This window comes from Scyliorhinus canicula, chromosome 13, assembly GCF_902713615.1.
Source record: "Scyliorhinus canicula chromosome 13, sScyCan1.1, whole genome shotgun sequence".
Lineage (NCBI taxonomy): Eukaryota > Metazoa > Chordata > Chondrichthyes > Carcharhiniformes > Scyliorhinidae > Scyliorhinus > Scyliorhinus canicula.
The window spans coordinates 39,784,072-39,809,253 of NC_052158.1; the positions used below are offsets into that span (position 1 = coordinate 39,784,072).

General features: G+C 47.5%; 2 protein-coding genes across 2 annotated transcripts in view; both read right to left on the minus strand.

Annotated features, from left to right (window-relative positions):
• The window catches only part of LOC119976111 (stonustoxin subunit alpha-like), a 784,268-nt gene that overhangs the window by 189,545 nt on the left and 569,541 nt on the right, over positions 1-25,182 (minus strand). The window lies entirely within an intron of this gene.
• LOC119975569 overlaps positions 6,338-25,182 on the minus strand; it is a gene marked incomplete at its 3' end in the record, with an annotated part of 44,636 nt that continues 25,791 nt past the window's right edge. Inside the window, exon 3 of the mRNA XM_038815357.1 lies at positions 6,338-10,026. Within this exon, the coding sequence (XP_038671285.1) occupies positions 6,338-10,026 (3,689 nt within the window). The remainder of the gene's footprint in view (positions 10,027-25,182) is intronic.

Sequence of the window (25,182 nt, forward strand, 5' to 3'; positions counted from 1 at the left end):
ATTACTGATCCAAACCGCTAAATCACCTTCAATTCCATACTTCCTTATTTTCTGCAATAGCCTACCGTGGGGAACCTTATCAAACGCCTTACTGAAATCCATATACACCACATCAACAGCTTTACCCTGATCCACCTGTTTGCTCACCTTCTCAAAAAACTCAATAAGGTTTGTGAGACATGACCTACCCTTCACAAAACCGTGTTGAGTATCGTTAATCAACTTGTTCTTTTCAAGATGATTATAAACCCTATCTCTTATAACCTTTTCCAACATTTTACCCACAACCGAAGTAAGGCTCACAGGTCTATAATTACTAGGGTTGTCTCTACTCCCCTTCTTGAACAAGGGGACAACATTTGCTATCCTCCAGTCTTCCGGCACTATTCCTGTCGACAAAGACGACATAAAGATCAAGGACAAAGGCTCTGCAATCTCCTCCCTGGCTTCCCAGAGAATCCTAGGATAAATCCCATCTGGCCCAGGGGACTTATCTATTTTGACATTTTCTAAAATTGCTAACACCTCCTCCTTTTGAACCTCAATTCCATCTAGCCTGGTCGACTGAACCTGAGTGTTCTCCTCGACAACATTGTCTTTCTCCAGTGTAAACACTGATGAAAAATATCCATTTAATGCTTCCCCAATCTCCTCTGATTCCACACACAACTTTCCACTACTATCCTTGATTGGCCCTAATCTTACTCTAGTCATTCTTTTGTTCCTGATATACCTATAGAAAGCCTTAGGGTTTTCCTTGATCCTATCCGCCAACGACTTTTCGTGTCCTCTCCTCGCTCTTCTTAACTCTCCCTTTAGGTCCTTCCTGGCTAACTTGTAACTCTCAAGTGCCCTAACTGAGCCTTCATGTCTCATCCTAACATAAGCCTTCTTCTTCCTCTTGACAAGTGCTTCAACTTCCTTAGTAAATCACGGTTCCCTTGCTCGACAACTTCCTCCCTGCCTGACAGGTACATACTTATCAAGGACACGCAGTAGCTGTTCCTTGAAAAAGCTCCACATTTCGATTGTACCCATCCCCTGCAGTTTCCTTCCCCATTCTATACATCCTAAATCTTGCCGAATAGCATCATAATTGCCTTTCCCCCAGCTATAATTCTTGCCTTGCAGTATATACCTATCCCTGCCCATTGCTAAAGTAAACATAACCGAGTTGTGATCACTATCACCAAAGTGCTCACCTGCATCTAAATCTAACACCTGGCCGGGTTCATTACCCAGTACCAAATCCAATGTGGCTTCGCCCCTTGTTGGCCTGTCTACATACTGTGTCAGAAAACCCTCCTGCACACACTGCACAAAAACTGACCCATCTATAGTACTCGAACTATAGTATTTCCAGTCAATATTTGGAAAGTTAAAGTCCCCCATAACAACTACCCTGTTACTCTCGCTCCTGTCAAGAATCATCTTTGCAATCCTTTCCTCTACATCTCTGGAACTATTCGGAGGTCTATAGACAACTCCCAACAGGGTGACCTCTCCTCTCCTGTTCCTAACCTCGGCCCATACTACCTCAGTAGACGAGTCCTCAAACGTCCTTTCTACCGCCGTAATACTTTCCTTGATTGACAATGCCACACCCCCCCCCCCCCCCCCCCTCTTTTACCATCTTCTCTGTTCTTACAGAAACATCTAAGTCCTGGAACCTGCAACAACCATTCCTGTCCCTGCTCTACCCATGTCTCCGAAATCGCCACAACATCGAGATCCCAGGTACCAACCCATGCTGCAAGCTCACCCACCTTATTCCGGATGCTCCTGGCGTTGAAGTAGACACACTTCAAACCAGCGTCCTGCTTGCCGGTGCCCTCTTTTGAACTTTTAACCCTATCCCTGACCTTACTCCTCTCAACATCCTGTACACTGGGACTACAATTTAGGTTCCCATCCCCCTGCTGAATTAGTTTAAACCCCCCCGAAGAGCACTAGCAAATCTCCCCCCCAGGATATTGGTACCCCTCTGGTTCAGGTGAAGACCATCCTGTTTGTAGAGGTCCCACCTACCCCAGAATGAGCCCCAATTATCCAGGAAACCAAAACCCTCCCTCCTGCACCATCCCTGTAGCCACGTGTTCAACTCCTCTCTCTCCTTATTTCTCACTTCGCTAGCACGTGGCACGGGTAACAACCCAGAGATAACAATCTGTTTGTTCTAGCTCTCAGCTTCCACCCTTGCTCCCTGAATTTCTATCTCAAATCCCCATCTCTCTTCCTACCTATGTCGTTGGTACCTATGTGGACCACGACTTGGGGCTGCTCCCCCTCCCCCTTAAGGATCCCAAAAACATGATCAGAGACATCACGAACCCTGGCACCTGGGAGGCAACACACCAACCGTGTGTCTCTTTCGTTCCCACAGAACCTCCTGTCTGTTCCTCTAACTATGGAGTCCCCAATGACAAGTGCTCTGTTCCTCTTCTCCCTTCCCTTCTGAGCAACAGGGACAGACTCTGTGCCAGAGACTTGCGCCCTATTGCTTACCCCTGGTAAGTCGTCCCCCGCAACGGTATCCAAAACGGTATACTTGTTATAGAGGGGAACGACCACAGGGGATCCCTGCACTGCCTGCCGGTTCCCTCTCCCTCCCCTGACGGTAACCCATCTACTTTCTTCTTTTACCTGAGGTGTGCATACCTCCCTATAACTCCTCTCAATAACCTCCTCCGCCTCCCGAATGATCCGAAGTTCATCCAGCTCCAGCTCCAGGTCCCTAATGCGGCTCTCGAGGAGCTGGAGTTGGGTGCACTTCCCGCAGATGTAGTCAGAAGGGACTCTAGAGGTGACCCTTTCCTCCCACATTCTGCAGGAGGAACATTCAACTGCCCTAGCCTCCATTCCCACTGAACTAACTTCCCAACTACTGAAAAATAAAAATAAAAAACTTGTTAGTTTAGCAATCCAACGGACAGAGCTTTTTTATTTTTTGGTTAATGTGCCCAACTCTTCCTGGACCCTCACGGTGTGCAGGTAAAACTCCCTCCCGTTCTTCTCCAGCCTCACCCAGAAATCCATAATCATCATGGTCGATATTCCAACCCTCCTGTCTAAATCCATAACTATAGTTGTCCCCGTGTCCATTGTGCCCTCACCCATCAGCATCTCAGGGCATCACTTACAGAGGGCACCCTCTCCCAGGAAAGCTTCAACACCCTCCTCTCCATTACCTTTTCCCCTTAATGGGTAGCAGTTGCCTCCCCTAACCCTTACCACCTACTCTGTAGCTCAGTACCAAGCCAGACAATACCATGGTCAGTGATGCCCTATATACTGAGCTGTGTCATTTTGCAACTGAGCACAGCCTTTCCACGTCCCGTAACCCCCCCCCCCCCTCCCCCTCCCCCCCACCACCCCCGCCCCGACAGTGGGACTACAATGCCATGCATAACCCTAATACTGCCTCCAGAATCCAGGACTGATTTAATTCTCGCATCCCAACAGATGTATTGAGACCAGGATGAACTTTAGTCTCGCATCCTGATTACTTTGCCTCAGACTGTCTTTCTCTTCACTCTTCCATTTCTCTAGATACCGACAAGAGTGTCCCTCCCCCACCTCACCACCTTCCATCAGTCTCTGTACAACCCGTCCCTCATGTGCAAGCCTTTCTCCTTTCCCAACTCCACATGTCTTGGTGCAAGCCCTCCTCTCTTGTCCCACATGAACACAAACCCCATACGCTCGGATTCTGGAATCTGTGTTCATCCGCTCCAATCCTTGTGTAGTTCTGTTCCTACTGAGTCTGCGTTCCAGTCTTTACTGTTAGACTCGAGCTTCCATTTCATAGCTTGCCGCTCTGCCTGCCATCGTTCCTATCCCAAATCCAGCGTTTGTCCACTGATCCGTGTCTCCTTCCTCCTCTCCGTCACAATCCACTATCCCCAATCTGTCCCATGTCTCCATCCTCCTCTCCCATCACAATCCCACTATTCCCCATTCTGTCCCATGTATCCTTTCTCTCCCGTCACAATCCCACCATTCCCCTATCTGCCCTATCTCTCCTTCCTCCTCTCCCATCACAATCCCACCATTTCCCATTTTGTCCCGTGTCTCTCCTCTCCCACCACAATCCCAACATCCCACATTCTGTCCCATGCCTTCTCTCCCAACACAATCCACCATTTCCCATTCTGTCCCATGCCTTCTCTCCCAACACAATCCCACCATTCCCATTCTGTCCCGTGTCTCCTCTCCCACCACAATCCCACCATTTCCCATTCTGTCCCATGTCTCCTCTACACCACAATCCCACCATTTCCCATTCTGTCCCATGCCTTCTCTCCCACCACAATCCGACCATTTCCCATTCTGCCCCATGTCTCCTCTCCCACCACAATCCCACCATTCCCATTCTGTCCCATGTCTCCTCGCCCACCACAATCCCACCATTTCCCATTCTGTCCCGTGTCTCCTCTCCCACCACAATCCCACCATTCCCATTCTGTCCCATGTCTCCTCTCCCACCACAATCCCACCATTCCCATTCTGTGCCGTGTTCTCCTCTCCCACCACAATCCCACCATTTCCCATTCTGTCCCATGTCTCCTCTCCCACCACAATCCCACCATTCCCATTCTGTCCCATGACTCTCCTCTCCCACCACAATCCCACCATTCCCATTCTGTCCTGTGTCTCTCCTCCCCCACCACAATCCCACCATTTCCCATTCTGTCCCGTGACTCTCCTCTCCCACCACAATCCCATGATGCAGTTCAGTCTAATTTGTTGCTGACAAGGCTCTGAATGGGAGGGGGTGTTACAGCACCCTGGGCAAGTGCACGGTCAATTCCAGCCCCACTGGCCCCGGAGTCACAACACAAGCAAATTAACTAATAATTCATTGAAAATAGACCAGATTTCTGGCCCTTGGCTGTCCAATAACATCAGTCAACAGGCTTGTAAGCTTAAACACAATTACTGTTTATTTATAATCAGAACAAATATAGAATATGCAGTAAAACAACTACTTAATAGCGGGTGTATACCTAACCCCACACTCTACCCACACACAATACAGACAAACACAGAGAGGAAGGGGAAGGGTGAAAAATAATAAGGGTTAAGGTCAATTGCGAACAGTTCTTGATTCAGATGATGAGGTCTTCAGTGCACCCCTTTCACAGTATGTGTGTGGTTTAAAGTCTCTGGTCTACAGCTTGTAATATTTTTCTTTGCAGCTCAGCAGTGTATCTTACTCACAGCTTTCCCAGGAGAGGCCTCTGGCTTCACTCTAGCCTCTTTCCTGCAAAGAGTCCTGTACCCTGCAGAGTTATTTAGATCAGGGAAATAGAATGAATTCAATCAACTGAGAGAATGGAGCTTTCCAATTGGAACCTCTGGATATAGTTAATTTAATTAGTGAAACAGAATGAAGCATTAGTTTATAGCCTGAGCAAAACAGCTGTTCTCCATATAGGGGAAAGCGGATAGAGTTAGTTTAATCAGCAAAGTTAAAGCTCAAAAATCAACTGGGTGAAACATCAGGGGCGGGATTCTCCCCTACCCAGCGGGGGTCCCGGTGTATTGGAGTGACGTCAACCACTCCGGCATCGAGCCTCCCCAAAGGTGCAGAATTCTCCCCTACCCAGCGGGGCGGGGGGGACCCGGTGTATTGGAGTGGCATTAATCACTCCGGCATCGGGCCTCCCCAAAGGGGCGGGATTCTCCCCTACCCAGCGGGGGCCCCGGTGTATTGGTGTGGCATTAATCACTCCGGCATCGGGCCTTCCCAAAGGTGCGGAATTCTCCGGACCTTTAGGGGCTAGGCCCGCACCGGAGTGGTTCCCACTCCGCCAGCCGGCACGAACGGCCTTTGGTGCCATACCAACTGGGGGTGAAAGGATTTTGCCTGCCGGCATAAATCCGTGCATGCGCCAGAGCGACAGCGGCTGCTGACGTCATACCGGCGCATGCGCAGGGGAGGGCGTCTCTTCCGCCTCCGCCATGGTGAAGGCCATGGCGGGGGCAAAAGAAAAAGAGTGCCCCCACGGCACAGGCCCGCCCGCCGATTGGTGGGCCCCGATCGCGGGCCAGGCCACCGTGGGGGCACCCCCTGGTGTCAGATCGCCCCGCGCCCCCCCCCCCCCCCCCCCAGGACCCCGGAGCCTGCCTGCGGCGCCAATCCCACCGGTACCAGAGGTGGTTTAAACCATGCCGGCGGGAAAGGCCTGGCAGCGGCGGACTTCGGCCCATCGCGGGCCGGAGAATCGCCGCGGGGTGCCCGCCGACCGGCGCGGTGCAATTCCCGCCCCCGCCGACTCTCGGGGGCGGAGAATTCGGGACACGGAGGAGGAAGGATTGACGCCGGCCCCGGGTGATTCTCCGACCCTCCGGGGGGTCGGGGAATTCCGCCCCAGCTTCCCAAATTTGAAACAGTTGAATGATATTGATGTTTATCAACAAACTCTCCAAGTTGATTGTCTTTATCACTGATCCATTGCCACATATTAGACACACTTCCTTTAGCACCTTTTCTTTCCTTTTTCCTTTCCTTTCCAGTTCGATATTGTTTCCATTCCTCTGGTAACAGCTCCTCTTTCCCAGCAACTTTTGCTATTAACTGAGCCTGTTTCTTGACTTGATTCAGTGACTGGATTCTCTCCATGAACCCAGGTTTAGCCTCCTCTTTCTCAGATTGAATCAGCAGATCGATGTAAACTGGGGTTGTTAATGGGTTTGGTCGGAGGGCAATTTCTCCAAGTCTTAAAATGCTTTGGGATGATTTTTCAATCAGTTCCAACACTGCATCCTGAACATCATCCAATTCCTGCTGAAGTTTCTCCAGGATTTTCTCCTGTGTCATCTTTTCACCAGATACCTTTTCATACTTTTCCTTCAGCTCACTGTATGTCCTCTTCTCCTTTCTGGTTTCATAAATAAATCTGTACTTTTGGTTGAAATGAACATTCCAGATGCATTTATTGGGACAGACTGTGCAGCAACCGTCATGGTCCATTGCTGCACATCCCCTTTTACCATCATCATTAGGGATTTGACAGGGATAGTGACAGGTGAAGTGACATTTCTGACAGTTGGTTATATAACCACCGCTCCCACTGATGTCTATCTGGACTGGAACTGTGATTTCAACGTCATATTCAAAATCTCTATTTGCATCCAGATCGACCTGGTGTTGGTTTAAAGCTTGTTGGGTCTTCCTGATCTCCTCCAGTTTTGTCAGACCCGCATTAATCTGAGGCTGTAATCCCGCGATCGCAGCCTCCAGCTGCTGACGCTCCCTCAGGGCCTCCATTGTTAATAATAAACTCTTTGTTTCCATTTTGTTCAGAGCTGAAAAAAATGTCTTCATACTGATCGATCCCATCTTCCAGAACATTGCATCAAAGTTATCACCATCCCCCTCATCGCTATCATAAGGACTGCTCTTGTTGGCAGAGTTTACAGAAGTTGACCTTTGAGCAAATACGGCTGAATTGTTGAATTTGAAGTGAACTGGAAAACCTTTTTTATCTTTGGCACACGGTACCTCAGCAACTTTGATGGCCTCCAGAATGGGAGGAACCTGCCCATCTGCAAATGTCACCAGGATTTGGATATTCTCAGCAATATCTTTACCAAAAATGGAAAGAATTGAATCAAAGACATATTTCTGTATATGAGTCAGACGAGCCAATGAGGCTTGAGCAACAAAACACACGGCATCGATGCGATCAATACCATCTGGGGAAGTAAAGAACTCTCGGATCTGATCAGTGATCAGTTTATCTTGGGTTATCCCCCCGGTATCTCCGAATCCCGGTGTGTCAATGATAGTGAGAGAGTAATCAATCTGGAATCCTTCTCGATGGTGGATTTCATAGGCAGTGATTGAGGATGTCTGACTGTCAGCCTGGGATCTTCCTGTTCCTTCATCTATTAATTTATATCTGAAATTGTCCTCCCATTCCACACCCAGGATGTAGTTGATCATTCCATTGATGAGGGTTGTTTTTCCTGCTCCTGTTGCTCCAAGAACCATTATTGTCCTGACACTGTGTGTTGTGGTGGGTTTTCCGAAGGAGCATTTTACACGGTGTCCATCCTTGTCAAGTATCTTCTTCTCTAAGGGGAGGGTGTAAATGGAAGGGCTCCCATTGGCTGTTAATGTACTTTCTCTGCGAAGTTTCTCAGCGAGTCTCGTTGGTTTATTTTCTGTTTTTATTAAATCACTAAATTCACTAGAAACATCTTCTCCCCGGTCAGCAGCATAATGATGTTCACTGCCTTTTGACTTTATTTCCTCCGTTATTTCATTCTTTTTGTTGGAGGTTGTAAGAAGTGTGGTGACACTGTAACCCTCACTGACCATGCTAACTCCTGCCTTGGTCACTGCTCTGTATTGGAATTGATATTCCTGGTGTGGCTGTAACCCGGATATTGTGAAGGATGTGGATGTATCGGATGTATCCACAGTTGTCCATTCCTCCTGTTGGGTAGCTCGGTACTCCACCCTGTACCCAACAATCTCACCAGCTCCGTATCTCGGTGGCTGGAATTGGAGGGTCACACTGTCATGTGTTGTCCCACTAACCACAGGTCTCTCTGGCTGCGATGGGGGTTCGAAGCAGTGACTGACCACAAAACCTCTCTCATACAGGTAAATCGATGCTCCCACATTACTGTCATCCTGCACAGAAGCAACAATGAACTTTGATATCTCTCGTGTTCTGTTGGCTGTGGAAAAATCCAGGAATAAGCGGGAGCATTCCTTCATCTTCTGGGATACAGACGCTGAGTTAAACCACTGCTGGGTGTGATGTTCTGCACTAACCTGGTCAGCAGGATTTGGGATCTGCATTTTCTCAGCTGTGTGAGATTGTAGGTAACTGTTTGCTTCTAACAGATAGAAATCCTCTTGATGCAGTGATGTGAATGTGAAGCAGACCACATACTCTGTCTGTGAATCCAAAATTTCTCTATCTAAATCACTCCTTGATTTTACAACGTGTATACCTTTCAATATTGAGAGATAAGATTTCACCACATTCATTTCCCTCTCCTGGTCATCCAGCCATTTGATCAGTGACTGGGGTTTGAATGGTGACTGTTCCTTGTTCTTCAGAATATCCACCAGCAACCCTTCCTCCACCCCACCTCCACGGATAGATGGTAAAACTCTGGATAAAGTCTTCTGGAATACCAGTTTGTGCTCCAGACACATCTCTCGGAATTTCATTATCCTGTTCCCAATCTCTGGAAATTGAGCAGTGACACTGTCTCTCATCATATCATTGCATCTCATCACTGCCTCATTGAGCTGCTCCAGCACAGACTGGCAGCGATTGACCAGTCCGACACTGATGTCTCGTACCAGCTGAGCAGCTTTGGAGTCCAGTTTGTTGAGTGGGAAGAGCCAGACTCTCATGGGCACTGTGTGCTCTCCATCCCGTCCCAGTAACTTTGGGAGGGTTCTGTAGATGTTAACGGCATCTTGGAATGTGGTGGGATTGATATCCAGGCAGAAATCCTCATGTAAGGTGCAGCTGAATTTCTGGCTGTTGGATTGTTGTTCATCTCTCATTTTTAGGGAGGCCTGACCCTCAATTGCAATCTTCGGAATTTCTTTAACCATCCCCTCCAGGTTACCCTGAATATCCTGCAGGTTCTCTGATGAAGAAACCTCTTGATCAAACACAAAGAAAGCCTGAGCTCCATACAGCACTGCTGTAACCACGTGAGTTGCTGTTCCCTGATCAAACACATACGGGTGGGTTACATTCTGCCTCCCTAAGTGGCTCATTGTCAGCTGCTCAAACCTGGTTGTTGTTCGGTACTGAAGGGTCACTCGGGCCTGTCGCTTTGATCTCTTTGTGTCATTGAGATATTTCGCTGATCCTTTCACCTCGACCAATCCAGACAATAAACTTGCTTTCAGTGATCCGTTCACATTCAGAGCAGAGGTTTTATTCTCAATGGAGTCAGATGCAATGATGTGAAACTCTGTGTTATACTGACGTTGTGTATCACTGCCTTTTTGCTGAGTCTTTAAGTCCCACAACGTTATTCCTACAGAAGAAAGAGAGACAAACACATTTATTTGAGTTTAATTATATTTAGTGAGAAATTAACCAGATAATTCAAATAGCATATTCAGCAGATCATGTTTTTGTGAAATCTCTCTTTTGGAATGAAAATATGACACAACAGAGTAACAGAAATAATCATTTCACTTTCTTAAAACAGGTTCATATTTTCGGTCAGTCCCTGTCTCGTTGGTTACTATAGATCATCATCAATTACAGATTGATGCAGTGTGTGTGCGCACACCAGCCAAGTCCCAAATGTGACCCCTGATGAGTTATCTGGTCCCAGCTGGAATAGGAATAGAATTGGCCTCAATGGATTAATCGTCTACCCTCTCTTTATAAAGCCCAAAAAGCCAAGGGGCGGGGCGGCGGAGGGGAAAGTGTGCGTCTCTTAGAGACGCCGGAACGACGATCGGTCGGCACCGATCGCGGGCCAGTCCCCTCATGAGCACGCCCGTGGTGCTCCATCTTCTCTCCACCACCCACAGGCCCCACACTTACCTGTCGCGCGCTGTTCACGCCGGCAGCGACCAGGTGTGGTTGACGCCAGCGTGAACAGGTCGCGATTGTTAGGCCGTTTGACCCATCCGGGCCGGAGAATCGCCGGTCGCCGTGAAAAACAGCGACTGCCGATTCTCCGAGCGGCGTGTCGCAAAACGCGACACGCATTTTGGGTGGGGGGGGTGGGAGAATCACGGGGGGTGCCAGAGCGGCCCTCCTGCGATTCTCCCACCCTGCCTGGGGAGCGGAGAATCGCGCCCTTGATTCTTTCTCAATCGACCCCGCCAGATTCAATGATATTTCTATCTGCTGCTCCTTCAATCTATCTTTAATTGTATCCTTTATTCATCTTTCCTCATTCTTCCTAGCAAGATGTATCATTTTATATTACTCTGGGTTAAATTTCTCCAGCCACATATATGCTCTACAGGTCCTTCCTGTTTATTCCCTTATTTCCCCTTTCTTTAAGTTTGCCATTATTATTTTTGATCCCTGGATGATTAGGGAATATGTCAATTTAAGACAAGCAGTCAAATTCGGAAGTTAGAGGAGAGAACATTGTGCTGTGTTCATCTGCATTGAAAAGGAAGCGGCAGGCTTGTCTGCACAGAGAGAGAGAGATGGGGTAGGAGTTGGTTTGAGTTCTTGGCTGGTGACCAATGAATTGGCCCAAAAGGCTGCACTCTGGCCAGTAACAGATGGTGATTCGATCCTATCCCAGTGGAGTTTCAATTTTGATTCTTGAAGGCATAGGAAGAAAATGTCTCTCTCTCTCCTCGGTGCTCTCTCTCCAGAAAGGCTGTGTTTCTGAACTTGCAGAGAACCTGAAAGAATCTATTTAGAGGAAAACAATTATCGGCTGCAAGCAAGGATCAGAACTTGCTATCTCTCTCCAGAAAGCCTCTGAGTGCAGTAGTTCTGAAACTACAGAGGGAAGAAATGAAATGAAATGAAATTAAAATCGCTTATTGTCACGAGTAGGCTTCAATGAAGTTACTGTGAAAAGCCCCTAGTCACCACATTCCGGCGCCTGTCCGGGGAGGCTGGTACGGGAATCGAACCCTGCTGCTGGCCTGCTTGGTCTGCTTTAAAAGCCAGCGATTTAGCTGAGTGAGCTAAACCAGCCCCTTCTACCTTCTACCTTTTACCGACCAGAACCTTCTACCTTCCCCAAATAAGCCTGTGGGTGCTGTATTTCTGAACTGAAGAGGCAATAACTTGCTATCTTTCTCCAGAGAGTCTGTGAGTGCTGAATTTCTGAAACTACAGAGTCCTGAATACAAACCACCAATTGAAAGCAATGTTTGAAGTGACGTAAAGTGCTGGAAACTACCACCTGAAACAAAGATTCTTCTTTTCCTTTTCCTTATTATTTTTCTTCTCTTTGTTACCCTATGTGTTTGTCTGTATTGTGTGTGTGTGTATGGGTGTGTGTGTAGAGGTTGGGGAAAGTTAAAGTAGGTATTTAGGAATTAGATCACAGTTAGCCATTCGTATTTACTGAATATTTCATTATACTTCTTGTTATAAATAAACAGTAAATGTGTCTACCTTTACAAACCTGGTGACAATAATTATTGGGCAGCTGAGGATCAAAGACTCTGGGTAATTTTCTGAGAATTGTTGGTTAATTCACTTGTGTTGTAACTCTGGGTCAAATGGGGCTAGAATTGACCGTACATCAGCTTTCTTCTTCACCCTTAGTTTTATTTTTTGCCGTCACATTTTTGATCCATGGATGATTAATGGACATGCGTCTTTCAGATACGCAGCTGGTAACTTTAATTTAAGCAGAAGAATCCAGAAGGCTTGCTGGTCTAAACTCGAGTTGCAGACTGGCTGTCACCAATGAGAGAGATGGGTTGGGACTTAGTTGATTGATTTGGCAGGTGCCCAAAATATTGGCCCAAAAGGCTGAACCCTGCCAGGTAACAGGCGGTGATTAGATCTTATCCCACTGGAATGATTTTCTGAGTCCCATGGTTTCCAATTGATCCTGGCAGCCCCAAGGAAGGTCCTGCTATCATTTTCCACTGTTTCTTTCTCCAGAACAGCTATTTCTGAATTGGCAGGAAGCCTGGATGACTCTATTTACAGCAGAACCATAATAGGCTATGCAAGAAAAGTCCAGAATCTGTTATATTTCTCCAGGAATGTGGGCATACTGCATATCTAAACCACAGAGAAACTGAATGAATGAAGCTACAGAGAAGACCATTACAGGCTGTAAAGCAAAGACTTTAATCTGCAAACTTGCTATGAAGAAAAGTGTGCTGACAACAATCATCTGAAACAAAGAAACTTTTATTATTTCATTTATGATTTTAACCCCTTTCCACCCCTCCGTGTTTCCTTGTCTTTTGTGTGTAGAGGTTGGCGGCGGATTAATGTGGGTATCAGGAATTTGCTATAGTAACCGGTTGTATGTGATGCATATTTAAATATAGTTCTTGTTACAAATAAAGAGTAACTGTGTTTACATTTACAAACTTGGTGACTGCGATTATTGGTCAGCCAAAGGCCAAAGTCCTCACGAGTTTTTATGAAAACTGTTGGTTAATTTGCCTGTATTGTGACTCTGGGGCACATGGGGCTGGAATTGAGGACACACTAGCTCAGGTTATTGTAATATAATTTGGGGGCTCCAGTCTGTGATCTTTGGAAAGTTAGTCGGTGGAGTTTGAGTTACAGCATCAATTAAAAGAGACACCAGGGACTGGAATCTCCGCCCCGCCGCATTTTTATTTCAGCATGCCGGCGGAATGCTCTGTTGCACTGGCTGGTCAATGGGGTTTCCCATTGTGGGGCAGCCCAACGCCATTGGGAAACCCCCGGGCTGCCAGCGAAATGGAGCATCCCGGCAGTGAAGAATTCAACCCCAGGTTTATCATCCTAAAACAGAATGGCTCTGGCAGCTTCAGCTGGATGACGAATTGGTCGGGGAATTAAAAATAGAGGTACCAGCTAGAGTTAGGAAGATGGAGATAATTGAAGGGATTGCTCAACATTTAAATTTGAAAGAGATGCTAGGAATACAGGTGAACCCACAAAGTCATGTAGCGTCAAGGACATTTTCTGGTGGGGATGTTGAGCTAGAGAGAGTTTGGTGCAGTTAGGCCATGAAAGGGAATTTAAAAGATTAGAAATGGAGATGCAACAAATAGAATCAGCAAAAAGAAATGGAGATGAATCAAAAATAAATGGAAATGAAGCATGAAGAAAAGGAAAAAGTAAAAGAAATGGAAATGGAAATGAAGCAGTTGGAAATTAGAGAGGAAAGTAAAAGAGAGACAAATGTTCTGGGTGAAGGCACTCAAAAGTTATGGGGAGCAGCCAAAAATTAGAGGGGAGCCTGACCATAGAACGGAACTCAGTGGTAACATGTTTAAAATTATCCTTGCCTTCCCAAAATTTGAAGAGAAGGAGATAGAAACATTTTTTAGGGTTTTTTGAGAAAATAGCAATGGAGTGGTCAGGAGAAAAGTGGACATTTCCCATGCTGAGTAAATTGACGGTGCAGGCACAATAAGTTTATGCTTCCCTGTCAGAGTAAGCATCTAAGAAATATGACGTGATAAAAAGGCTATTCTGAATGCATATGAATTAGTTCCCAAAGCATGTAGGCAAAGGTCTGGGAATTTAAGGACCAACCGGGAAGGACACATACCTAATTCCAAAGGGTTAAACAGAACATTTGATGGATTGATATGAGTATTGGGAGTTGCAACTACCTATGGGGCTCTGAGAGAGGTCCTTCTCTTACAGTAATTTAATAATTCCCTACCTTCTTTGATAGGTACCCGTGTTGAGGACCAAAGGGTGGTGACTATTACACTGGCAGCAATTATGGCTGATGATTTATCAGCAAATCCATAAATTTAAATCCTTTTCCATCACCCCCACCATTTTGAAAAGGATAGGAAATGGGACAGTTAAAGGAAGGCAGGTAACCAAGGTAAAAATAGATAGCTGGAATGCTCTGACATCTCCTCCTCAGTCCAGGAAGGAAGGTACTGAGGGTGAAGGTGAGATTCGAAAGCCAAGGTGCTACCATTGTAACAATGTGGGACACGCTCATTCAACAGGTTGGAAGTTGCAAGGAAAGCCCATGGAACGTCTGGAGTTGATCAGGAGAATTCTGAAAAGGGAACAAAAGTGGGGAATACTGTAGGGCAGACTGCAGATTTAACTAGAATTAGGAGACCCGAGGTAAACACTGCTTTGGGAGCAGATGGGAGGAATGAGATAGAGGAGAGATATGTAGGGTTTTTGTCAAAGGGGAAGATCACCTCATTTTCATCAATGATAGAGCCAAACTAATAACTATATTAAAGGACACAGGGACTACTCAAAGTCTTTTACTGGATAAAGATGTGTTTTTTCCTCCAGAGAGCTCAATGGATGCTGAGGTAGTAATGACTAGGATAGGTGGCGAGTATATCTTATTTTCTTTTATATAAAGTACAATTGGAGTGTGATTTAGTGTCAGGTCCAGTAGTTGTACAGGTGGATAAGATATTCCCAGTGAATGCAGTAGACTTAGTTTTGCGGAATGATTTGGCAAGAGTGAAGGTTGTAGCTTTAGCCATGATGACAGAGAGTCTCAGGGGAGTTCTGCTGATAGCACATGGTAACTGCAGCCGAAGGTAGGACACGTGGGAGTTAGAAAAACTGATTGGACATTAAATGACTCAAATAAAGACATTTTTACAGCCGTTGATCACATATCAAGCCACAGAGGTAGTGAACCAGAGTCTGAAATATCTAAGATAGGTGAACCAAAAGAAAGAGGTGACTGAATTTAATAGTAATAACAAAGATGAAGAGTCAGATGAGTTGTGAATTTCATTTATGTTCTGATTATGAAGTTGCAATGTGAGCAACTTTAAGGAATGGGTGTTTATCGAATAGCTGTAGTGATGTCAGAGTGTGGGTGGAGCTGGGTTGTCTGTCTTTCACTTTTGTTTTTGAGCAGGCAGCTACAGGGTGTGTTTAGTTTTGTTTTTAGAGCTGGATAGCTGCAGGAAAAGCAAGGCTGTCTAAAGACTGTCTCCAGATCATTTGGGTGTTTTCAAAGAGATAACGAGAGAATTTAAACCTGATCTCTGTGTTAAAAAGGGTCTTTTGTCTTATGGATGTTGCAAGCAAAGATTAAGGGTTAATTATAGAATATTGTATCTGTAAGGATGCTTGGTGTTGATAGTTGTTAAGATATTTACTGTGGGTTTATAAAGTGTTAACTGGTTTAATAAATAAACATTGTTTTAATTTAAAAGTACTTAAGCTCTGTTGCACCACACCTGTAAAGTAGGCCCGTGTGCTCCCCATAACCACAATCTATTAAACGTTGTGGTCAGGTGAACTCCATGATACACTTTGGGGTTCTCTAAACCCTGGCCCATAACAAATTGGGGCTCGTGCGGGATAAAAGTCTATCTATTGGGTGGCTTAGTGAACTTAAAGACAGTGAGGGGTGAGCTTTTTTGTGGTTGCTTTTCAGTTGTGGTATTTCAGTTTAAGTCGGGAGTGTGCTGGGGACAATGGCTCTTTCAGAGGCTTGGACGTTTTTGGGGGTGGATGAGGTCACTCACAGCACCTTACGGACCGAGAAAAAGGCTTTGAGATTTGGCAAAAACATTATAGTTAACGTTACCTGACAGCATGCGAAAAGAAGAGGTATTACCGCGATAGCTGAACATTTAAAATTGCTTAAGATACAGTCTGACTCATTGGAAATGGCAAAGATTCAATTGCAGATTAAGCAACTTGAACATGAAAAAGAATTAAAGCAGGTTGAATATTATAGAGAGGAAAGAGAAAAAGAGAGAAAAAGAGATGTAGAGGAAAAAGAAAAAGCGAGAAAGAGATAGAGAGGAAAAAGAAAAGGAGAGAGAAGAAAGGAGGAAAGAAAGAATGGCCCTAGCAGAACAAAAAGAAAGAGAAAGGGAGGTACAGATCAGGGAAAGAGAAAGAGAGGAAAGGGAAAAAGAGAGATAGTTTGAGCTTCAGAAAATGGCCATGAAACATGACAGTCAGTTAGAATTGGTGATGCAAAGGGAAACGTACAGTTGGAGGATAGTGATGAGGATAAAGAGAAAGAGTGTCATAGTCGGAGGTTTGGTGGGATCTATGTAAATGTGTCCAAGCATTACCAAGATTTGATGAGAAGGAGGCAGAAGCATTTTTCATTTCATTTGAGAAGGTAGCTAAACAAATGAAATGGCCATAGGACATGTGGATAATACTGATTCAAACAAAGCTGTTAGGTAGGGCTAGTGAAGTGTTTGCATCACTTGCATCAGAGGAGGTATCTGGGACGTATGAAGAGGTGAAAAAATCCATCTCAGGTGCATATGAACTAGTGCCTGAAGCCTCCAGACAAAAGGTTTCGAAATTTATGGAAAGAACCTGGTCAAATATACATGGAGTTTGAAAGGTTCAAACAGAGTAATTTTGATAGGCGGATAAGGGCTTTGAAAATAGACTAAATGTATGAAGCTCTCAGAGAAATTATACTTTTGGAGTTTAAAAATTCAATTCCTGATGTAGTGAGAACTCATGTGGAAGAACAGAGGGTTAAAACTGCGCGTTTAGCAGCAGAAACGGCAGATGATTATTAATTAGTTCATAAATCAAAGCTGGGTTTCCAACATCAGTTTCAGCCTGTGAGGGATAGAAACAGGGGAAAAGAGAAAAATTCAAGTGGTAAAGGTAAAGGTGATCTGATGGGAGATAATAAGGGGAGTGTACCTCAGATTAAAAAAGAAATCCAGGAGGATGGAAGTGAAATGAAAAGTTTCAAATATTTTCACTGCAATAAATTTGGCCATGTAAAGTCACAGTGTTTCACAGAAGAAAAGCACTGGGAAGGCTGATGTGGTAAAACAGGATAACACAGTGGGGCTTGTTAAAGTGGTAAAGGAAAGCCCAAGTGAAGTGAAGGAGGTGCAAAAGATTGTAAAGCCTGATCAAGAGGTGATTGATAAGAAGGTGCCAGATCTCTTTAAATAATTTACTTGTACGGGTAAAGTTTACTCATGTGTATCAGGAGGAGCAGGTAAAGAAGACACAATTTTAAGAGGTAGGGGAGCTAGTCAATTTTTAATGGTAAGAGATGAGGAGTTATGTAGTTTGGGAAGAATACTGCCAGAAAAGGTGGTAATATGGGGAATTCAGGGCTCGATTCTCCGCTCCCCACGCCGGGTGGGAGAATCGCGGGAGTGCCACCCTGGCACCCCCCGCGATTCTCCCCCCCCCAAAATGGTGTGTCGCGTTTTGCGACACGCTGCTTGGAGAATTGCCGCTCGCCGTTTTTCATGGCGACCGGCGATTCTCCGGCCCGGATGGGCCGAGCGGCCTGATGATCCGACCGGTTCAACCACACCTGGTCGCTGCTGGCATGAACATCGCGCGACAGGTGAGTGTGGGGCCTGTGGGGGGCGGAGGATTGAGCACCACGGGCGTGCTCGTCAGATGTCTGGCCCGCGATCGGTGCCCACCAATCGTCGGGCCGGCGTCTTTAAGAGACGCACACTTTCACTCCGCCGCCCCGCAAGATCAAGCCGCCATGTCTGGCGGGGCAGCGGAGGGGAAGACGGCAAGCGCGCATGTGCGTGTTAGCGCCGGCCAACCTGCGCATGCGCGGCTGACGTCACTTAGGCACCGCCGGCCGCGTAATTCTCGGCGCGCCGTTTTGACGCAAGCGTCAAGGCCCGGCGGCCGAGTTTCGCGCACCGCCGCTCCTAGCCCCCCCCGGGGGGGGAGAATGGGGGGCGAGGAGCGGCCTCCGACGACGGAGTGAAACACTCCGGGTTTCATTCCGGCGTCGGCCGTTGCGGAGAATCGCGCCCTCAGGGTGAGAAGATTTGTGTTCGATTATATAAGGTAAGGTTGGAAAATCTAGTGAAGAGTGGTGAAGTGATAGTGGGAGTAATAGAGAAACTATAGGGGCTGTTTAGCACAGGGCTAAATCACTGGCTTTGAAAGCAGACCAAGCAGGCCAGCAGCACGGTTCTATTCCAGTAACAGCCTCCCCGAACAGGCGGCGGAATGTGGCGACTAGGGGCTTTTCACAGTAACTTCATTTGAAGCCTACTCGTGACAATAAGCGCTTTTCATTTTTCATTTCACCTTGTCCAGGAATACAGTTTATCTTGAGTAATGATATAGCTGGATCACAGATGGGAGTGATGCCTACGTGGTTGATAAGCCAGTGGAAAATCAGACAATTGACGTGTTGAAGGACAAGTATCCTGGGATTTTTCTGGGTTGTGCAGTAACCCGGTCATAAAGTCACAGGTTGAGACAAGAGGAGAAATCAAAGAGTGAAGATAAAGTTAAAGTTCAAGAGGGCGATTCTCCGCAAATGCGGAGAGTCGTGAAGGCTGCCGTGAAACTGGCCGTGTTTCACGGCAGCCTCCGCGCCCCCTCCCGGGACCCGATTCTGCTCCCCGGTCGGGGCTAGCAGCGGGGCCCCGTGAACCTCGGCATCGCAGGCTTAGCGAACTTCGCTAAGCCCGCGCGCCAAGGGTAACGGCGGCTGACGCGCACGATGACGTCAGCCGCGCATGCGCGGATTGGACGGCTCCAACCCGCGCATGCGCGGATGACGTCATCACGCATATGCGTGAAACCCGCGCATGCGTGGGCCGTTATGCCCCTCAGCCGATCCGCGGACTGATCCAGCGGGGCGGCGGAGGAACAAAGAGTGCGCGGGGTTCGGACCTGCTGCCCACGATCGGTGCCCACCGATCGCGGGCCCATGCCACCCTTGGCACGGTCGTGGTGCGGCCATGCCAATCGGTGCCATGGTTCTCCAGAACGGCACTTTGCGGCCGTTTTCACGAACGGTGAGAGGAGGTGTGTTGGCGTTCGTGAAAACGGCCGTAAAGGCCTGGGAACTCGGCCCATCGGATAGGGGAGAATCGCTGCTCGCCGTAAAAAAACGGCGAGCAGCGATTCGTGTCGGGGGGCGGCCGTGGGGGGGGGGGGGGGAGAATAGCGGGAGGTCGGGAAAAATGTCGGGAAGGCCCTCCCGCTATTCCCCGACCCGTCGTGGGGGGCGGAGAATCGCGCCCCAAGTATCAGAACCAATTTTTGATCAGATGGTTGGAAAAGGACAGAACAGGCGGAGGATGAGGCGGATGTTTTTAGTTCAGGAAAATTGGCGGAGTTACAACAAAAAGATATAGAAATTAAATGGCTGTATCAGAAAGCATACTCGGAAGAGGAATCTGCGTGTATACCAGAATGTTATTACCATAAAAATGATTTCTTGATGAGAAAATGGAGACCTTTACATATACAGGCGGATGAAAAGTGGGCAGAAGTTCATCAAGTGCTATCGCCGATAGGGTACAGAAAGAAGGTGTTGCAAGTCGCACGTGAGGTACCAGTGGGAGGTCATTTGGGAGTAAGGAAAACTCAAGGTAAAATCCAAAAACATTTTATTGGCCTGGACTACATCAAGATGTAGTAAAATTTTGTTGATCATGTCACACATGTCAAGTGAGAGGGAAACCTTAAGCAGTGATAAAACCAGCGCCCTTAATACCTATCCCAGCATTTGAGGAACCTTTTACAAGGGTCTTAATTGATTGTGTGGGACCGCTTCCTAAAACGAAAAGTGGGAATAAATATCTTTTGACTAAAATGGATGTATCTACTAGGTTTCCAGAGGCCATTCCAGTACGTAATATTACAGCTAACAAGGTTGTGGAGAAGTTACTTAAATGCTTTACTCGATCTGGACTACCCACAGAAATACAATCGAATCAAGGATCAAATTTTACCTCGAGATTATTCAAAGAAGTTGTGGATAGCTCAGGAATAAAACAATTTAAATCAACTGCCTTATCATCCAGAATCGCAGGGAGCGTTAGAAAGGGGGCATCAGACATTAAAAACAATGTTGAGGGCTTATTGTCAAGGTTATCCAGAGGATTGGGAAAAAGGAATTCCACTCGTACTGTTTGCAATTAGGGATGCACCTAATGAGTCAACCAAATTCAGTCCCTTTGAACTAATTTTTGGTCATGAGGTAAGAGGACCACTTAAATTGATTAAGGAAAAATTGATGAGTGAGAAATCGGAATGTACATTATTGGATTATGAGTCAAATTTTAGGGAACGATTAAATAGAGCAGGGGATTTGGCAAGACAACATTTGGAAATTGCACAAAATGGGATGAAATGGGTAGTGGACAAGAAAACCAAAGTTTGTAGTTTTGCCAGTGGAGATAACGTTTTAGTGTTGTTACCAGTGGTAGGTGAACCTTTAAAAGCAAGGTTTTGTGGACCTTGTCAGATTGAAAGTGTCATAATATGCACCCATGCACAGCATGAGGTAAAAACAGACAGTGACAGACACCAAGGTTAGCCAATCAACATACAGGACAGAACACAACCAATCACCAGACAGAACACCAGAGGGGGGCTTCCAACTATAAAACACACGAGGCATCAGCACTTTGCCTCTTTCCACTGGTGACAACTGTAGTGACAGTCAGGGTGTATATATCAGTCAGCACCTTCTACACGTTGCTCAGAGCTAGTCTAGTCTAGTTAGTTATAGTTAGCACACTTAGATTAGTAGAGTGTCAACCCATAGCAAGCTGTGTGCATTGTTACAGAAGTTCAATAAATCATATTGAACCAACGCCTACGTTTGGTGTATGCTTTACAGTTCATCTGTACCCTGTTGCAGTCCGTGTTACCCCAGGGTGAATAACGAAACATGATACCAGGTATGGCTACTTCATCTGAGTAATTTACTTTGAAGAATTCGGTGATGACCAGCAAGTGCCTTCCAGCGGCATGGAGAAGATCCAGGCCCCTCCACAGCTCCGCATCTCAGGAAATCTCAGCGTCAACTGGCGGGTCTTCAAGCAGAAATTCAGTCCACACATTGAGGCCTCGGGCCTCCAGAATGCGTCCAATGCCAGAAACATTGCGCTGCTCCTATCGGCTGTAGGGGACCAGGCCATCCAAATCTTCAATTCACTCACTTTTGCCGATGGTGAGGACAAGACCGTGTTAGCCAAATTCGACAGTCATTGTGAAGTCGAAATGAACGAGAGCTTAGAGCGCTATGTCTTCTAGCAACACTTTCAGGGTAAGGATGAGCATTTCCAATCCTTTCTCACTCACCTTCGCATATTAGCGCAATCCTGAAACTACGGTGACACCGCTGATTCCCTCATCAGGGATCAGATCGTGTTTGGGGTCCACTCCAATGCCCTGCGGGAGCAGCTCTTAAGTGTGCAGCAAGGGCTGCTGGATTCTGAACCTGGTAACACCACGGATCCAGAGGAGGACTGCCTGAAGTCCCCATATCGTGTGGGCATCATTACCATGTATGACAATACCTCCTCAAATTCAGCAACACGCCTGCCCATCCTCAACGTGGATTCTGCAGACGAATGGCGTGCTGTCGTACAGGTTAACCAATGCAGCATCCGGTTCAAGCTGGACACTGGTGCTTCAGCCAATCTCATATCTAAAGCAGATCTGGCTCACATCCAAAGGTAGCCAAAAATTCTATCGCTGGCCTGCCAGCTGCTTGACAATAATGGTAATGCCATTACTACGTTGGGGTCCTGTCACCTGTATGTCTCCAACAAGGCCATCAAAGCCACACTGCGATTTGAAATTGTCAAGCCTAACAGGGCATCCCTGCTTGGTGCCCATGCATGCAAGCTACTCAACCTCGTGCAGCGAGTCCATGCCATGCCCTCTGCCAATGTGAATCTTCAGGCTGGCATTAATTAAATCCTGACACAATACTCGCATGTGTTCAGTGGGATGTGCACGCTGCCGTACCACTACAAAATCTTACTCAGGCCTGATGCCACGCCTGTGATCCATGCACCACGCCGTGTGCCGGCTCCTCTGAAGGAACGTTTAAAGACGCAGGTGCAGGAACTCAAGACCAGGGTATAATCTCTAAAGTGTCGGAACCGACTGACTGGGTCAGCTTGATGGTCTGTGTGACGAAGCTCTCTGGAGAACTGCACATATGTATAGACCCCAAGGATCTTAACCAAAACATAATGCAGGAACACTACCTGATCCCGAAGCGGGAGGAGCGAACAAGTGAGATGGCACACGCCAAATTCTTCACGAAGCTAGATGCATCGCATGGCTTTTGGCAGGTACAACTGGACGAGTCCAGCAGGAAGCTCTGCACGTTTAACACACCTTTCGGAAGGTACTGTTACAACCGCATGCCGTTTGATATTGTTTCAGCCTCTGAAATCTTTGACGTCATTATATGGTCCACGACCCCAGAGGAACACATATCACTGGCGTGATTCTCCACTCCCCACGCCGGGTGGGAGAATCGCGGGTGGCCCCCCCCGACTAATTTCACTACCCCCTGGTGCCCCCCGCTCAGAAGAATCGCCGCTCACCGTTTTTCACGGCGATTCTCCGACCCGAATGGGCCAAGCGGCCTGCCGTTCGTGACCGTTTCACGACGGCGGCAACCACACCTGGTCGCTGCCATCGTGAAATCGCTGTGAGATGCCCGTTTTGGGGCTTGTAGGGGGCCTGGTGGGGAATGAGCACCAAGACTGTGCTCGGGAGGGGACAGGCCCGCGATCAGTGCCCACCGATCGTCGTTCCGGCGTCTCAATCGGACGCACTATTTCCCCTCAGCCGCTCCGCAAAATCAAGCCGCCACGTCTTGCGGGGCAGCTGAGGGGAAGACGGCCACCATGCATGCGTGGGTTCAAGCTGTCAGCCGTCGTTACGTCAGCCGTGCATGCGCGGGTTGGAGCCGGCCAACCTACGCATGCGCGGCTGACGTCACATTAGCGCTGCCATCGCGTCACTCTCGGCGCGCTGCCCGGCGGCCGAGAGTTACGGAGCGCCGCTCCTATCCCCACCGGGAGGGAAGAATAGGGGGCGAGGAGCGGCCTCCGAGGCCGTCGTGAAACTCGGCCGAGTTCACGACGGCCCTCCCGATTTTTCCCGGGAGCGGAGAATTCCGCCCATGCGTCCCCAACAAGTCTTTAGACGCATATATGCCAATGGCCTCAAGTTGAACAAGGCCAAATGCACTTTCGCATGTCATCAATCAAGTTTTTGGGTGGTCAAATATCCCAGCAGGGCATGCAACCGGACTCGGACAAATTCAAGGCCATCAACACCATGAAGACCCCGGAAGACAAAAAGGCGGTACAACGCTTCCTGGGTATGGTTAACTTTTTGGGAAAGTTCCCAATCTCGCATCACGCACCGCGGCTCTCAGACATCTGGTGAATAAGTCCACCACCTTCCAGTGTCTACCAACACATCAACCAGAGTGGCTTGAGTTAAAGGCCAAGCTCACCACGGCTCCAGTACTTGCATTTTTGACCCAGAGCGGGAGACAAAAATATCCACCGACACCAGCCAGGATGGCATCGGGCTGTGCTCCTCCAGAAGGATGACTCCTCGTCCTGGGCTCCAGTGGCCTATACGTTAAGGGCCATGACTCCCACTGAGCAGAGGTATGCTCAGATAGAGAAAGAGTGCCTGAGCCTCCTCACCAGTATTGTAAAGTTCCATGATTACATCTACGTCTACCAACCTTCACAGGAGAGACTGACCACAGATCCCTAGTCCATATCATTCACAAGGACTTGAATGACATGACGCCCAGGTTTCAGCGCATTCTCCTTCAACTCCACAGGTATTATTTCGAATTGGTTTACACACCGGGAAAGGAGCTAAACATTGCGGATGCTCTGTCTTGCGTCATCACCTCGCCTTGTGAACAGGTGGACCTCATCCACCAAATTGAGGCACAGGTGCAACTGTGTGCCAGCAACGTCCTGGCCTCAGGCGAACGACTTGTCAACATTCAAGGAGACTGCCAAGGACCCTCTTCTGCAGCGGGTCAGACATCACCTTACAAACAGCTGACAGAAAGAGCAATGCCCCCAGTTCTTTAATATCAAGGATGACCTAACAGTTGTCGAGGGGATCCTCCTCCAGCTCGATCGCATCATTATTCCTTGCAGCCTCCAGAGCTTACTGCTCAACCAGATCCATGAGGGACACCTTGGTATTGAGAAAGGCGCAGGGCCTGGCAGGCTGTCTATTGGCCTGGCATCGTCGAGGACATATCCAACATGGTCCTCAATTGTGCGACCTGCCTGTGTTTCCAGCCTGTTCAGCCCAAAGAAACACTGCAGCAGCACAAGATTGTGACCTCTCCGTGGTCTAAGGAGGGAATCGACCTTTTTCACGCCAATGGGTGTGACTATGTACTTATAATACTTCTCAAATTACTCCGAAGTGGTGAAACTGTCCAACCTAACATCAAGGACAGTCATCAAGGCCTGCAAGGAGACATTTGGCAGGTACGGTATTCCGCCCACGGTCATGAGTGACAACGGTCCCTGCTTCTACAGCCAAGAGTGGTCCAACTTCATGAAGCTGTACCAGTTCAAGCACATTACCTCGAGCCCACATTACCCACAATCTAACGGGATGGTCGAGAAAGGGGTCCATATCGTGAAGCAAATGCTCTGCATGGCTGCGGACTCAGCTTCTGACTTTAACCTTGCGCTCCTGGCATACAGGGCAACCCCTCTGTCCACCGGTATGTCTCCGGCACAACTCCTTATGAATCGGTACCTGCGGATGA